We start from the raw sequence: 14,690 nt of genomic DNA, 5'->3' as shown, positions 1-14,690 counted from the left end.
TTGTGTGCTGTTTGTGTGCATGTTTGTGTGCTGTTTTGTGTGCTGTTTGTGTGCTGTTTTGTGCGTGTTTGTGTGCTGTTTTGTGCTGTTTTTGTGCTGTTTGTGTGCTGTTTGTGTGCATGTTTGTGTGCTGTTTTGTGTGCTGTTTTGTGATGTTTTTGTGCTGTTTTGTGTGCTGTTTTGTGCTGTTTTGTGCTGTTTGTGCGTGTTTTTGTGCTGTTTGTGTGCGTGTTTGTGTGCTGTTTGTGTGCTGTTTTGTGAGTGTTTGTGTGCTGTTTTGTGCGTGTTTTTGTGCTGTTTTGTGCTGTTTTGTGCTGTTTTGTGCTGTTTTGTGCTGTTTTTGTGCTGTTTTTGTGCTGTTTTGTGCGTCGGATGCAGCATTGATTCCACGCTGAGTCATGGTGGCATCACTGTGAGGTCTTCATGCTGTTAGTCATCACGCATGTTGAAGCTTTTTAAAGCCTGTCACCAGACGCCTGCAGCAGCTGATATTTTGAACAATCGATCTGCTTCAAGCTGGCAGCACCCTGCAAACAAACTGTTCCACTGGACAAAGAGAAGTTTTCAGTGTTTCCAGCTGGTGTGTGACTCAGTCAGCAGCAACGGTCAGACGGAAGTTAACCAAAGTTAACCAAACTGCCACAAGTTGGTTTTTTATTCAAGAAGACACAGAGCACAGATTCTCAGGGCACTTTCATGTCAGCCGATGGCTTTTTCCTCTGAACTGGGGCCATTCAGATCAAATTAAACTGATTAAACTTAGTTTGAACCAAATATTTACCTCCTTTCCAGTTAAACTTCTTCCAGCTTTGTCCTCGCTAAAAGTTTTCTGCTTTTCAGCTGGATATTACCAACATCTTTTAATCATTTCTTTACTCACAACCGATCCAAGGAATCACTGAGCTACAGACTTCGACTTCCACTCAACTTTATTGATCCTTTTGGGATGATTCAGTCTACAGCAGCTAATACAACAATAATATATAAAAAATATATATAAAAACACAAGATTGGATAACAAACTTAGATATCAGAATATAGAAGTAATCGGTGGATAAATGACTAAGTTATTTAGTGAAATTAAATTGAATTATTACAGGTTATTGCCCATAAGACGGACATTTTATAGATAAATAAAGTATTGCTGTTGAATAAAAGGAAAAGCAGCAACGGTTTACTGTGATGAGGTGGTTAGTGGCTACCTGTTACGTATGAATATAGGGAATTATTTTCAAACCGTGCAGCAAGAACAATCACTACAATGTCAAAATACTGACAAATATAGAAGGAAATGTACTTTACACGCAATAAAATGTTAATAATTATAACTCTAACCAACCAAAACTGACTGAATAATCAATATACTTGAAGTGGAGCGGGTTTAAGCAGATTTGTAGTCAAACTAAGCAGTATTACCAATAAATAAAGCAATAAAATAAATATGCTTCTGTGTAGATTGCTGCTGCACAGCTGGCACATTGTTCTGGTTCCCAGCATTCAGTCTGATAAAAATACTCTAAATTTGTGTCGCAGTATTGGAGATGAGCACAGAACACAAACTGAAGTTAATCTGCTGGCTCCGTCCTCCACAGTTTCCCATGATTTCACTTTTAAGGACCATGATTAACAGCCGGCCTCGGGACCTTTATGATATTCCCTAATGTGTCAGCAGGTGAAAGCTAATAGTTAAATGTCAGCTCTTGGTCACTTTCTGTTTGCCTCTTGGCCCCTCGTGCACTCATCAGAGCTCCTGACTCACATTTCCTCGTAAAGCCTAGAATACATTGGAACGTTGTCAAATTATTATCGATGCAGCTGATGAGTCTCAGTCTGCAGATAATCCTAGAGTTTCTATTTTGTCCTTTTTCCATTCCACTCGCTTTCTTAAATGAATTTTGTAGTTGCTCCTGCCTTTATCGGCATAATGAATAATGAAAGGCATTAAAATGGCTCCACAGTTACTTTTCTTTTGGTCAATAAAATATTCTGCAACAGCCTAGTTTAGTCTTGATTAAGTATCATTCAAACAGAAAGCTGCAGTTACCAACTTTATGGCATATTAAACACATACGTCTGCATTAAATATGTTGCTGTTTTTTTATTTCTTGTTCTTTTTAAAACAAACTCATACAGTACTTTGATTTATAACCAACTACTAGCAAAGCTGAGCCTTTCAGCTGTTTGCATGTTGTATGAAAACTAACATTTAACTAACATAGCATTAGCTGTTGTTACTGTGTGCCTGTTAGCTTAATATGGATGCAATAACTGAAAAAAATACAATTTAGTGTCTTTGTGTGACCATTTTGTATCTTTATGTGGATTTAAAAACAACTAAACCAGTAGAATACTTTTATTGATGACCAATTACAGGCAAAACTGACGTTAGCATGCTCTCCGCATGGTTAGCATAATCTTAGCATATTAGCATGCTAACGTGAACGTGGTAAACCTGCTAATTAGCTAGTTAGCTTAAATTTTATGGCAGATAGCTAAGACAACAGAACATCTAGACAAATAATACCAAGATATACTAAATGTGACATTCTTGTTTTATGTTTATGTAAATGTATGCAGAGGTATCTCATTTCAAAACTCCAAGCTGAAAATGCTGTGTGAACCTTTATACATATGTGGTATAATCTACACCCCTCAGTGCCCCTGTTACTGTCTAAATCTGATTTAATCCATCCGGAAAATACAGATAAAGGAGGAGAACAAGCCGGTGGCTGCGACCGTCCCTCCGCCGCCACTGTCAGTTCTGCCAGGCGGCTTCCTCAAACAGCTGGTCAGAGAGACAGAGAAAGAGATCAAACCGAAAGAGCCAGAGGTCAAGGAGGAGAGACCAGTGAGTCCTTCATTTCCTGTCTGAGCCCAAAAATAGCCTCAAAACACTTGGGGAAAAGGGGCAGATGGCATCTTTTCTTTAAGGCCAGTGTTAGTTCAGCACATTACATGCAGCACCCTGTTTATATTAAAGCCAACGTGCTTATTTCATGTATTTCTGTGAAATCATGAGGAGAAAAGGGTCAACTCTGGATCAATCCATCAATATCTATGCTCTATACATGCTTTTAAATGTGTGCACAGTGTCTACATGCTTTATTTTCCACCATGCCATATTTCTCACAAACCCAAACCAGGTATTTTATTTCTAAAGGAGCAGCAACAGAGCTTTAAAAAGTGATATTAAGACAGATCAAGAGAGGAGTTTTTTCTGGATTCTACCACCAAATACCTCCCAATAAGGCCTGTTTGTTGGTTGATGATACTGTTACTCAGGTGTGACTCCAGAGTTGCTCAAAAAGTTAGAAAATGAATAAAATGATTGTTACATCAGGCATAAAACAGTCTGCATGTGTTCAAACTTAGAATACCTTACTACAGAATGTAGACACTGTATTTCTGGGTTCAGTCTAAAACTATGATATCTATATGAAATGGACCCGCTTACACACCACTGTGGTCACCCATATGGGTCGAAGGTGGGCGCCATGTTCTTATCCACCTTATTTATTGTGTCTGAATGGAGTTCTGCATCAGTCCAGTTTCAGCTGACATCTTCAGAGAGATGAATACAGCAAGATGCACATCATGCAAACCAACGCAGAGTTCTTACTTGTTTGGTCGTGCAGGTGTTTTACAGATGATTAGGATGATTAGGACAGGTGTTGTTTGAGTGAAGAGAAGGGAAAACCCAAACTAATGAGGAGACAGACTAAAGATGTCGCCTGTAGCTTGAAGTTTACTGTTTTGAAAGTGGAAATCATCCAAAACACTTCCAGCTCTTACTTTTCCCCACTCCAGCCAAACAAACTGAGCGACAACCTCGTGCAGCAGTTCCTCAACCCAGACCAGACTCCTCCGATCCTGGAGGCAGAGATGTCCCTGCGGGCCGAACAGCTCAACAACCACAGCGAGCAGAAAAGATGCAACGCCCAGTCGGACGGCAGGTCCTCGTCTCAGCGCCACATAATGACCCCCGACTCCGACAGTAAACCAGAAACCAGGAAGGACGTTACACCAGAGCCAGGGAAGTCAAAGCAGCAAGAGAAGCAGCAGCAAGAAAAGCAGCAGCAAGAGAAGCAGCAGCAAGAAAAGCAGCAGCAGCAGCAGCAAGAAAAGCAGCAGCAAGAGAGGCAGCAGCAAGAAAAGCAGCAGCAGCAGCAGCAAGAAAAGCAGCAGCTGAAGCAGCAGCAGCAAGAAAAGCAGCAGCAGCAGCAGCTAAAGCAGCAAGAGAAGCAGCAGCAGCAGCAGCAAGAAAAGCAGCAGCTGAAGCAGCAGCAGCAAGAAAAGCAGCAGCAGCAGCAGCTAAAGCAGCAAGAGAAGCAGCAGCAGCAAGAAAAGCAGCAGCAAGAAAAGAAGCAGCAAGAAAAGCAGCAGCAGCTAAAGCAGAAACAGCAGCAGCAAGAGAAGCAGCAGCAAGAAAAGCAGCAGCAAGAGAAGCAGCAGCAAGAGAAGCAGCAGCAGCTAAAGCAGCAGCAAGAAAAGCTGCAGAAGCAGCAGGAGGAAAAGGTAGAGATAAAAAGTAAGAAGACGCCGCAGGCCGAGCAAAAGAAGGAGAAGAAGGAGGGGATGGAGCAGAGGCAGGAACCAGAGGGAAAGCAGGAAGACACGACCATAGAGCATGACAGGAGGGAGGTATGTATGTTACTGTCATTAATTATGACTGAGAGTCTGAGGCCTGAGGAGCTGTTTTTCCTGATTTAAACAGCAGTGGCTTCATGTCATCGTGCTATATTTATGAACCAATGATGAGAATCACTACAGTCTGCTGCCTCCAGCTCCCTCAGACTGTTTCTCTGCACCAGAGGCCAGAGGCAGGAACTCAGTGGGGTGCAGGCAGTGAGGTGTTGTGGCGTCCCAGTGAACCGAATGGTTACAACAAGATGGTGTACAATAACAGCATCATTTTAGCCACATAAATGGCTTATAAACCGAGATATGGCACAGAAATGTATTTAAATAAATGTACAAATAACACAAAATCATATTCAGTAAATTCCAAATAAGACATAATACACATAACAAATATTTATATTTTTATTCTCATACTTAGTGCAACAACAGCATGATTTATGAGTAAACTGTAAATGTTAATATTTCCTGTCATATCTGTCGCACTTTTCCCAGTTTTTAGAAGACCTGATTGGTCAGCTGTTGTTGTGATGTCATCTGACAGAGAACCAAAGGGGATTTATTATGGTGGTGGACGAAATGCATCATCCACTGCTGTACCATCACTGCACAAATGATTTCCTCAGGTGTCTCTTGTTTCCTTTCCTCTCAGGTGAGGGATGTGTGGTATGAAGCTGGGACAGTGTGGTACGTCCACAAGGATGGTTTCAGCCGCGGTGAGCCGTGAAAACAACAACACACACGCACTGCAGAATAAAACTTCAGCTTTAATAACGATGATCATAAAGTTTATCAGGCTTGATAGATCAGGTGAGTTTCCCATGTTTACCTGCTCCAGCACACCTGATTCAGATGATCCTCATCAGCCTTCTGAGAGCCTAAAGAGCTAAAAGCCTGACCGGTTTATGTAAATCAGGTGTGAGTAAGCAGGGAAACATGCAGGCTGTGCGCCTGCAGGACCGGAAACACTGAGCTAAAGTCAGTTTAATGTTCATAAAAACACACAAATAAAGTTTTAAGGAGGGATTTGAAGGTAGTTGCAGACTTGGTGTGTCTGATCTCAGTGAGCAAAGATGGAGGAAGGTCTGATCTCAGTGATATCTGGGCCTGGTTAACAGGTCAGTATCTACGGCTCTCTATGGGAACATACCAGGTCAGTCGGTCGGGGGGGGGGTTTGGGGCCATTTAAGGCTGAGTGTCTGAAAGTTTTCGGATATAAACGACATGTATTTTCAGTCTGTTTACGTTATCTAACGGATATTCTTTAAAAAATACAAGAAAACCGGTTAAATGTGACTGAAACACTCATTAATATCACAGATTAGCATCTCTTACAGTCTCCACTGGTCACCTTAACAGGAGCCGTCTCTGTACCATGAGCCGGGCTTGGAGCTATTAAAGGAACTGTTATCATTCAGAATGATATCAGCGGTGCAGGGATGACTTTCTCCAGAGCCTGAGTCAGACGGACAGTTTGGCCCGTGCTCACCCAAACATAAAGTGTCCAAATTCGGTTTCTTCAGCAGCAGATGAACAGCGGCGAGTTTAAAAGTATCAGGAAGAGGCCAGAGACACGATACCGGCTGACTGAAGCAGCCCAGTGGGGATAAAATCTAGAATCTGGAAGGAAAATCAGCTGAAAGCTCAGAGAAAAGGCATCAGATGGACTCAATGATATTTTACACTTTGTAATTTCTAATTAATAGAGTTCAGACAAACTGATAAATGAGCCTGACTGAGATATTTCAGCTAAAGTCCATCTCTCTGCCAACAAGAAACTCAAAGAAGAATTTATAGGTTGAACATTTCTTTAACTCCAGAACTCTTCATTTACATTTGTACAAATCAAAGCAATGTTAAACGTTCCTGCTGATAATCAAACAGCTCCAGCTTGGCTCTTTGAACATGGAAACTCTCTTAATGTGCATTAGCTCAGGCATCCGCTAATCCAGCACGATCTCCAGTAATCATCCAGCCCGGTTCATTGCCTCCATATCGTGTTACACATTAGCTCCAGCTGCTCATTTTACCCAGCCACATCAGACCTGAGAGTCCCACATCAGACCTGAGAGTCCCACATCAGACCTGAGAGTCCCACATCAGACCTGAGAGTCCCACATTAGACCTGAGAGTCCCACATTAGAGCTGAGAGTCGTCCCACATCAGACCTGAGAGTCCCACATTAGACCTGAGAGTCCCACATCAGAGCTGAGAGTCCCACATCAGACCTGAGAGTCCCACATCAGACCTGAGAGTCCCACATCAGACCTGAGAGTCCCACATCAGACCTGAGAGTCCCACATCAGACCTGAGAGTCCCACATCAGACCTGAGAGTCCCACATTAGACCTGAGAGTCCCACATTAGAGCTGAGAGTCGTCCCACATTAGACCTGAGAGTCCCACATTAGAGCTGAGAGTCCCACATTAGACCCGAGAGTCCCACATCAGACCTGAGAGTCCCACATCAGACCTGAGAGTCCCACATCAGACCTGAGAGTCCCACATTAGACCTGAGAGTCCCACATTAGACCTGAGAGTCCCACATCAGACCTGAGAGTCCCACATTAGACCTGAGAGTCCCACATCAGACCTGAGAGTCCCACATCAGACCTGAGAGTCCCACATTAGACCTGAGAGTCCCACATTAGACCTGAGAGTCCCACATCAGACCTGAGAGTCCCACATTAGACCTGAGAGTCCCACATCAGACCCGAGAGTCCCACATCAGACCTGAGAGTCCCACATCAGACCTGAGAGTCCCACATCAGACCTGAGAGTCCCACATTAGACCTGAGAGTCCCACATTAGACCTGAGAGTCCCACATCAGACCTGAGAGTCCCACATTAGAGCTGAGAGTCCCACATCAGACCCGAGAGTCCCACATCAGACCTGAGAGTCCCACATTAGACCTGAGAGTCCCACATTAGACCTGAGACCTGAGAGTCCCACATCAGACCTGAGAGTCCCACATCAGACCTGAGAGTCCCACATTAGACCTGAGAGTCCCACACCGGACCTGAGACCTGAGAGTCCCACATTAGAGCTGAGAGTCCCACATCAGACCTGAGAGTCCCACACCGGACCTGAGAGTCCCACATTAGACCTGAGACCTGAGAGTCCCACATCAGACCTGAGAGTCCCACATTAGAGCTGAGAGTCACACACCGGACCTGAGAGTCCCACATCAGACCTGAGAGTCACACACCGGACCTGAGACCTGAGAGTCCCACATTAGACCTGAGAGTCCCACATTAGAGCTGAGAGTCCCACATTAGACCTGAGAGTCCCACATTAGACCTGAGAGTCCCACATTAGAGCTGAGAGTCCCACATTAGACCTGAGAGTCCCACATTAAACCTGAGAGTCCCACATTAGAGCTGAGAGTCCCACATTAGACCTGAGAGTCCCACATCAGACCTGAGAGTCCCACATCAGACCTGAGAGTCCCACATTAGACCTGAGAGTCCCACATTAGACCTGAGAGTCCCACATCAGACCTGAGAGTCCCACATTAGAGCTGAGACCTGAGAGTCCCACATCAGACCTGAGAGTCCCACATCAGACCTGAGAGTCCCACATCAGACCTGAGAGTCCCACATCAGACCTGAGAGTCCCACATTAGACCTGAGAGTCCCACATTAGACCTGAGACCTGAGAGTCCCACATTAGAGCTGAGACCTGAGAGTCCCACACCGGACCTGAGACCTGAGAGTCCCACATTAGAGCTGAGAGTCCCACATCAGACCTGAGAGTCCCACATCAGACCTGAGAGTCCCACATCAGACCTGAGAGTCCCACATCAGACCTGAGAGTCCCACATCAGACCTGAGAGTCCCACATCAGACCTGAGAGTCCCACATCAGACCTGAGAGTCCCACATCAGACCTGAGAGTCCCACATTAGACCTGAGAGTCCCACATCAGTGCTGAGAGTCCCACATCAGACCTGAGAGTCCCACATCAGACCTGAGAGTCCCACATCAGACCTGAGAGTCCCACATCAGACCTGAGAGTCCCACATTAGACCTGAGAGTCCCACATCAGACCTGAGAGTCCCACATTAGACCTGAGAGTCCCACATCAGACCTGAGAGTCCCACATTAGACCTGAGAGTCCCACATCAGACCTGAGAGTCCCACATTAGAGCTGAGACCTGAGAGTCCCACATCAGACCTGAGAGTCCCACACAGCCTGTGACCCGGCTCTCTGGATCAGACTCAGAAAGCTGGCTCAGTTCAGGATGTGTGGCTGTACTGATGCACCTTCTCCGTTTTCCTTCTCAGCCACTCAGCTGAAGCCGGACGAAGGCACTCCTGAACTCCCAGAAGGCCGAGTGAGGGTCCGGCTGGAGGCAGACGGGTCGCTGCACGATGTCACCGAGTACGAAGTGGAGAAGGTAGATCCTTTTGGATGTGATGCTCCCCTGAGCTGTGGAGCAGTTCTGAAGAGGAAGAGCAGCTTGTTTCACACAGAAGTTTCCTTTAAAGCTTTTCTTTACTCAGATATCATCACGATAACTTCCCAGGCTGAGTCCACAGGTTTGGCTGCTGCTGGGGTTCATGAGTCCCTCTGCCTCCACAGGTCAACCCATCAGAACTGGACCTGTGTGAGGATCTGAGCGACCTCCAGAGTGTCAATGAGTGCGGCGTCCTGCACGCTCTGACCAGTCGGGCCAAAGCCAACCTGCCGCTGACCCGGGCCGGACCAAACCTGGTCAACCTCTGGCCCCCGTCACAGTCCCACAGCAAGGTGAAGCAAGCAGCTGTCCGTTCAGCCTCGGCGCCACGCCTGCGTCTGTTTCACGCCTTCTTCTCGCTCTCCTTCAGACCCCGAAGTCCCGGCGGGGCGAGTCCGTGTGGGACGCCCCCCCCCGCCCTGGCTGCTCTGGTCAAACGGGTCTACGTGTCCATGGTCGGCACCAGGCGAGACCACAGCGTGTGCCCGCTGGGGCGCAGCGGGACGGGCAAGACCACGGCGTGCCAAGCCTTCACGCACGCCCTCCTGAAGCAAGCCGGGACAGCGGGCCAGAACATCAGCGGTGAGTTCTGGCTGTGAAGGTACCGGCTGGGGGGGGGGGGGGGGGGTGAAAAGGTGAAAGAAAAGCGTCACGCAACGCCTGAATGATTTTTAAAGATAACTTTACATGGAGTGTTCTGAATATTAATCCTGTTTCAGCCTTTATTATTAAACTGCTCTGCTTTGTATTAGTATAAGTATATAGTATATAGTATATAGTATATAGTATATAGTATATAGTATATAGTATATAGTATATAGTATATAGTATAAGTATATAGTATATAGTATATAGTATTTAGTATATAGTATAAGTATATAGTATATAGTGTATAGTATAAGTATATAGTATATAGTATATAGTATAAGTATATAGTATATAGTATATAGTATATAGTATATAGTATAAGTATATAGTATATAGTATATAGTATTTAGTATATAGTATAAGTATATAGTATATAGTGTATAGTATAAGTATATAGTATATAGTATATAGTATATAGTATATAGTATTTAGTATATAGTATAAGTATATAGTATATAGTGTATAGTATAAGTATATAGTATATAGTATATAGTATAAGTATATAGTATATAGTATATAGTATATAGTATATAGTATATAGTGCAGCATCTGTAAACATCTGGAACTGAGGAGACCAGCTGCTGGACCTCTGGGAGAGGAATGTTGTCCCCTTCCTGTCTGATATGTTTATGCATTTAGCAGAATAACACTTTTATCCAAAGGGATTTACAGGTAGACCTGAAGGACCTGAAGGACCTGAAGGACTTGAAGGACTTGAAGGACTTGAAGGACCTGAAGGACCTGAAGGACCTGAAGGACCTGAAGGACTTGAAGGACCTGAAGGACCTGAAGGACCTGAAGGACCTGAAGGACCTGAAGGACCTGAAGGACCTGAAGGACTTGAAGGACTTGAAGGACCTGAAGGACCTGAAGGGCCTGAAGGACATGAAGGACATGAAGGGCCTGAAGGACCTGAAGGACCTGAAGGACCTGAAGGACCTGAAGGACCTGAAGGACCTGAAGGACTTGAAGGACTTGAAGGACCTGAAGGACCTGAAGGACCTGAAGGCCCTGAAGGGTCTGAAGGTCGCAGACCTCCAGTATTACACACTGCAGATGGTGGAATATTTGAACGTACTTCTGAAATATCAGCCCAGTTTGTTAGACTTCTGTCCATCTTTACTTCTGAGAGACTCTCCTCTCTAAAGTGCTCTTTATAGCCAGCCATGTCCCTGATTCACCCGATGAGCTGCAGCCGCCTCAGGGCTGCCGTCAGGTTGAAGATGAGCTCGTAATGCAGCTGTTTTGTGGAGGCTGAGCAGCTGGACTGACTCTCCTGAACTGCTTCCTTCCTCCAGCGGAGCGCCTTCAGGCCATGTTCTCCATCCTGAGGTCCTTCGGCTGCGTCAGCTCGCCGCACAGTGACGCCTCGTCTCGGTTTGCCATGGTCTTCTCCCTGGACTTCAACCACGCTGGGCAGGTTGCTGCTGGACACCTGCAGGTGCACACATGCACACGCACATGCACACGCACACATGCACACTCATTAAACAGGTGATTTTACTGCCCTCCATGTGCTCTCCTTCTCCTCCAATCAGACCATGATGTTGGACAAATGGAAAGTGTGTCATCAGTCTCCAGGAGAGAGCAACTTCCTGGTCTTCTCTCAGATGCTGGCAGGAATCAGCACAGAGATGAGGTAACCTGCACATCTGGAGCAGATCTGAGCGTCTTCCACTTTACTTTGTGCTTCTGTTTCTGTTTAATCATCATTTAACCAATAAAATGGTTCCTCTGAACCATCACTGAGCCGTTTTGCTGTCGCCTCACTGGTGGAAATGGACTCTCGCTGCTTCTCAGCAACCAGAGTTTGGGACGGCCACTCGGCTCCGATCCATCAGCTGTGATTCATCTCTGCAGCCCAACATCAGCTTTTCATCGGCATGTTTTAGCTTCATGTTAATAAAACCATCTGGAACAAAGATTTCATCTGATGTATAACTGAGATCAGCTTCCATCTGATGGTTCCACAGCAGCTCCTGTAGCATTAAGGATCCAGATCAGTGGCTTCAGAGCGTTTCTTTGCTCCAGTTTAACAGGATTTCTGTGATTCTTCAACAGGACGGAGCTGCAGCTGCACCAACTCCCAGAATCCAACTCTTTTGGTATTGTTCATCCCACAAAGGTACAGTAAGTGCAGCAGGAGTTTGTGATGCTTTCATGGATGTTTCTTCCTTTAGGCGGCTGGTTTTTCTCATTATTATCACGTAAAAGTGTCGTGTTATTGAGATAATTAAATATCTAAATAGTGCTGATCCATTAAACCTCAAACAGAGGTTCTGAGGTGTTTCTGCTCATGTCAGGAAGCACATAAAATAGAAAATGAACCCACACTAGCTTTGAAGCGGTCCATCTGAGGTACTCGGGCTGTGGTGTGAATAAGATGTGACTCAGCCGTCCTTCCACCTTATTAAGTGTCTGACTTTCAGGAACAGCATTGATAGCCCCCCCCCCCCGCTCTGTCTGCTCTCAGGTTGAGGAGAAACAGCGGGCGTCCGTAGCCTTCACCAAGCTGCTGACTGCCATGGAAACGCTGGGATTCTCAGCCGGCGAGCAGAAGGCGATCTGGCATGTTCTGGCTTGTATTTACCACCTGGGAGCTGCCGGGGCCTGCAAAGGTAACACCGGCTCATCAGCAAAGTGCCCACAAACCTTTGCTTATCTGTCGTCATGAAGCGTTTTAAAGGCCCTGAAGAAGAAAGCGTGCCGCTGTCATGGCTTCATATCACAGCTGTTTAATGCCTGATGTGTGGTGAAAGGGAGCAGGAATGAAAGTGAAAGGGAGCAGGAATGAAAGGGAGCAGGAATGAAAGTGAAAGGGAGCAGGAATGAAAGGGAGCAGGAATGAAAGTGAAAGGGAGCAGGAATGAAAGTGAAAGGGAGCAGGAATGAAAGTGAAAGGGAGCAGGAATGAAAGGGAGCAGGAATGAAAGTGAAAGGGAGCAGGAATGAAAGTGAAAGGGAGCAGGAATGAAAGTAAAAGGGAGCAGGAATGAAAGTGAAAGGGAGCAGGAATGAAAGTGAAAGGGAGCAGGAATGAAAGTGAAAGTGAGCAGGAATGAAAGTGAAAGGGAGCAGGAATGAAAGTGAAAGTGAGCAGGAATGAAAGTGAAAGGGAGCAGGAATGAAAGTGAAAGTGAGCAGGAATGAAAGTGAAAGGGAGCAGGAATGAAAGTGAGCAGGAATGAGAGTGAAAGTGAGCAGGAATGAAAGTGAAAGTGAGCAGGAATGAAAGTGAAAGGGAGCAGGAATGAAAGTGAGCAGGAATGAAAGTGAAAGGGAGCAGGAATGAAAGTGAGCAGGAATGAAAGTGAAAGGGAGCAGGAATGAAAGTGAAAGTGAGCAGGAATGAAAGTGAAAGGGAGCAGGAATGAAAGTGAAAGGGAGCAGGAATGAAAGTGAAAGGGAGCAGGAATGAAAGTGAGCAGGAATGAAAGTGAAAGGGAGCAGGAATGAAAGTGAAAGGGAGCAGGAATGAAAGTGAGCAGGAATGAAAGTGAAAGGGAGCAGGAATGAAAGTGAGCAGGAATGAAAGTGAAAGGGAGCAGGAATGAAAGTGAAAGGGAGCAGGAATGAAAGTGAGCAGGAATGAAAGTGAAAGGGAGCAGGAATGAAAGTGAAAGTGAGCAGGAATGAAAGTGAAAGGGAGCAGGAATGAAAGTGAGCAGGAATGAGAGTGAAAGTGAGCAGGAATGAAAGTGAAAGTGAGCAGGAATGAAAGTGAAAGTGAGCAGGAATGAAAGTGAGCAGGAATGAAAGTGAAAGTGAGCAGGAATGAAAGTGAGCAGGAATGAAAGTGAAAGGGAGCAGGAATGAAAGTGAAAGGGAGCAGGAATGAAAGTGAAAGGGAGCAGGAATGAAAGTGAAAGGGAGCAGGAATGAAAGTGAGCAGGAATGAAAGTGAAAGGGAGCAGGAATGAAAGTGAAAGGGAGCAGGAATGAAAGTGAAAGGGAGCAGGAATGAAAGGGAGCAGGAATGAAAGTGAAAGGGAGCAGGAATGAAAGTGAGCAGGAATGAAAGTGAAAGGGAGCAGGAATGAAAGTGAAAGTGAGCAGGAATGAAAGTGAAAGGGAGCAGGAATGAAAGTGAAAGGGAGCAGGAATGAAAGTGAGCAGGAATGAGAGTGAAAGTGAGCAGGAATGAAAGTGAAAGTGAGCAGGAATGAAAGTGAAAGTGAGCAGGAATGAAAGTGAAAGTGAGCAGGAATGAAAGTGAAAGTGAGCAGCTGTGAGGTTTTCTTCAGTCCTGATCGCAGCTCGTCTGTTTCTCTGCTCAGTGGCCAGGAGGCAGTTCGTGAACTTCGACAGCGCTCAGGTGGCCAGCAGCGTGCTCGGATGTGAGGGGGAGGAGCTTCACACCGCCGTCTTCAAGCATCACCTGCGGCAGCTGCTGCAGAAAGCCACGGGAGGCGGCAGAGAGCGAGCCAACGACACGGAGGAGGGTGAGATTTAGGCTGTAGATCTGGTTTTAAAGACTCCGCCGCCCTGGTGCCCAGACAGCAGCGATCATTCCATCTTCCTGTCGTGGTTAGAAATGTTTTATGTGGTTTCAGTCCAGTGTTCACGTGTGGCGTCCCTCAGGGCTCTGTGTTTGGCTCATGCTGCCCCTCATCAGTTTTTAAGAAACGTAACATTTCCTACCTTTGTTTTGCAGATTATGTATAAATCTTTTCCCTTAAACTGTAAAAACAAGCTTTCACTACTGGTTTCTCATCCATGAGCTTTAATGTCTTCAAGCTAAATGAAAACCAGACTGAGGTTAAAGTATTTTTCCTCCTAAACTGCTGGAGACAGGCTGGATATTTTGAGCCCCATTTTTCAGATTAACGGGCAGATCTGCTCTGGTGTCAGGTCCAGTTTCTCCCAGTTAAAGTAAAGGTGAAGGTCTGTCTTCCCCTAAAGATGAGGAGAGGCTGATCCATGCCTTCATGGCTCTTTGTCACCGTT

At 45.6% G+C, this 14,690-nt stretch overlaps 1 protein-coding gene across 1 annotated transcript in view; it reads left to right on the top strand.

The window, feature by feature from the left end:
- The window catches only part of LOC140277472 (unconventional myosin-XVIIIb-like), a 66,071-nt gene that overhangs the window by 10,738 nt on the left and 40,643 nt on the right, over positions 1–14,690 (top strand). The window contains 14 exon segments of the mRNA XM_072372506.1: positions 379–412; positions 2,705–2,848; positions 3,808–4,091; positions 4,530–4,641; positions 5,291–5,354; positions 8,923–9,035; positions 9,221–9,388; positions 9,466–9,504; positions 9,506–9,677; positions 11,042–11,184; positions 11,282–11,382; positions 11,805–11,868; positions 12,217–12,361; positions 14,021–14,185. Coding sequence (XP_072228607.1) covers positions 379–412; positions 2,705–2,848; positions 3,808–4,091; positions 4,530–4,641; positions 5,291–5,354; positions 8,923–9,035; positions 9,221–9,388; positions 9,466–9,504; positions 9,506–9,677; positions 11,042–11,184; positions 11,282–11,382; positions 11,805–11,868; positions 12,217–12,361; positions 14,021–14,185 — 1,748 coding nt within the window.

Source organism: Leuresthes tenuis, unplaced genomic scaffold, assembly GCF_036924035.1.
Source record: "Leuresthes tenuis unplaced genomic scaffold, fLeuTen1.0.hap1 SCAF_19, whole genome shotgun sequence".
NCBI lineage: Eukaryota > Metazoa > Chordata > Actinopteri > Atheriniformes > Atherinopsidae > Leuresthes > Leuresthes tenuis.
This window is presented reverse-complemented; position numbering and strand designations above follow the sequence as displayed.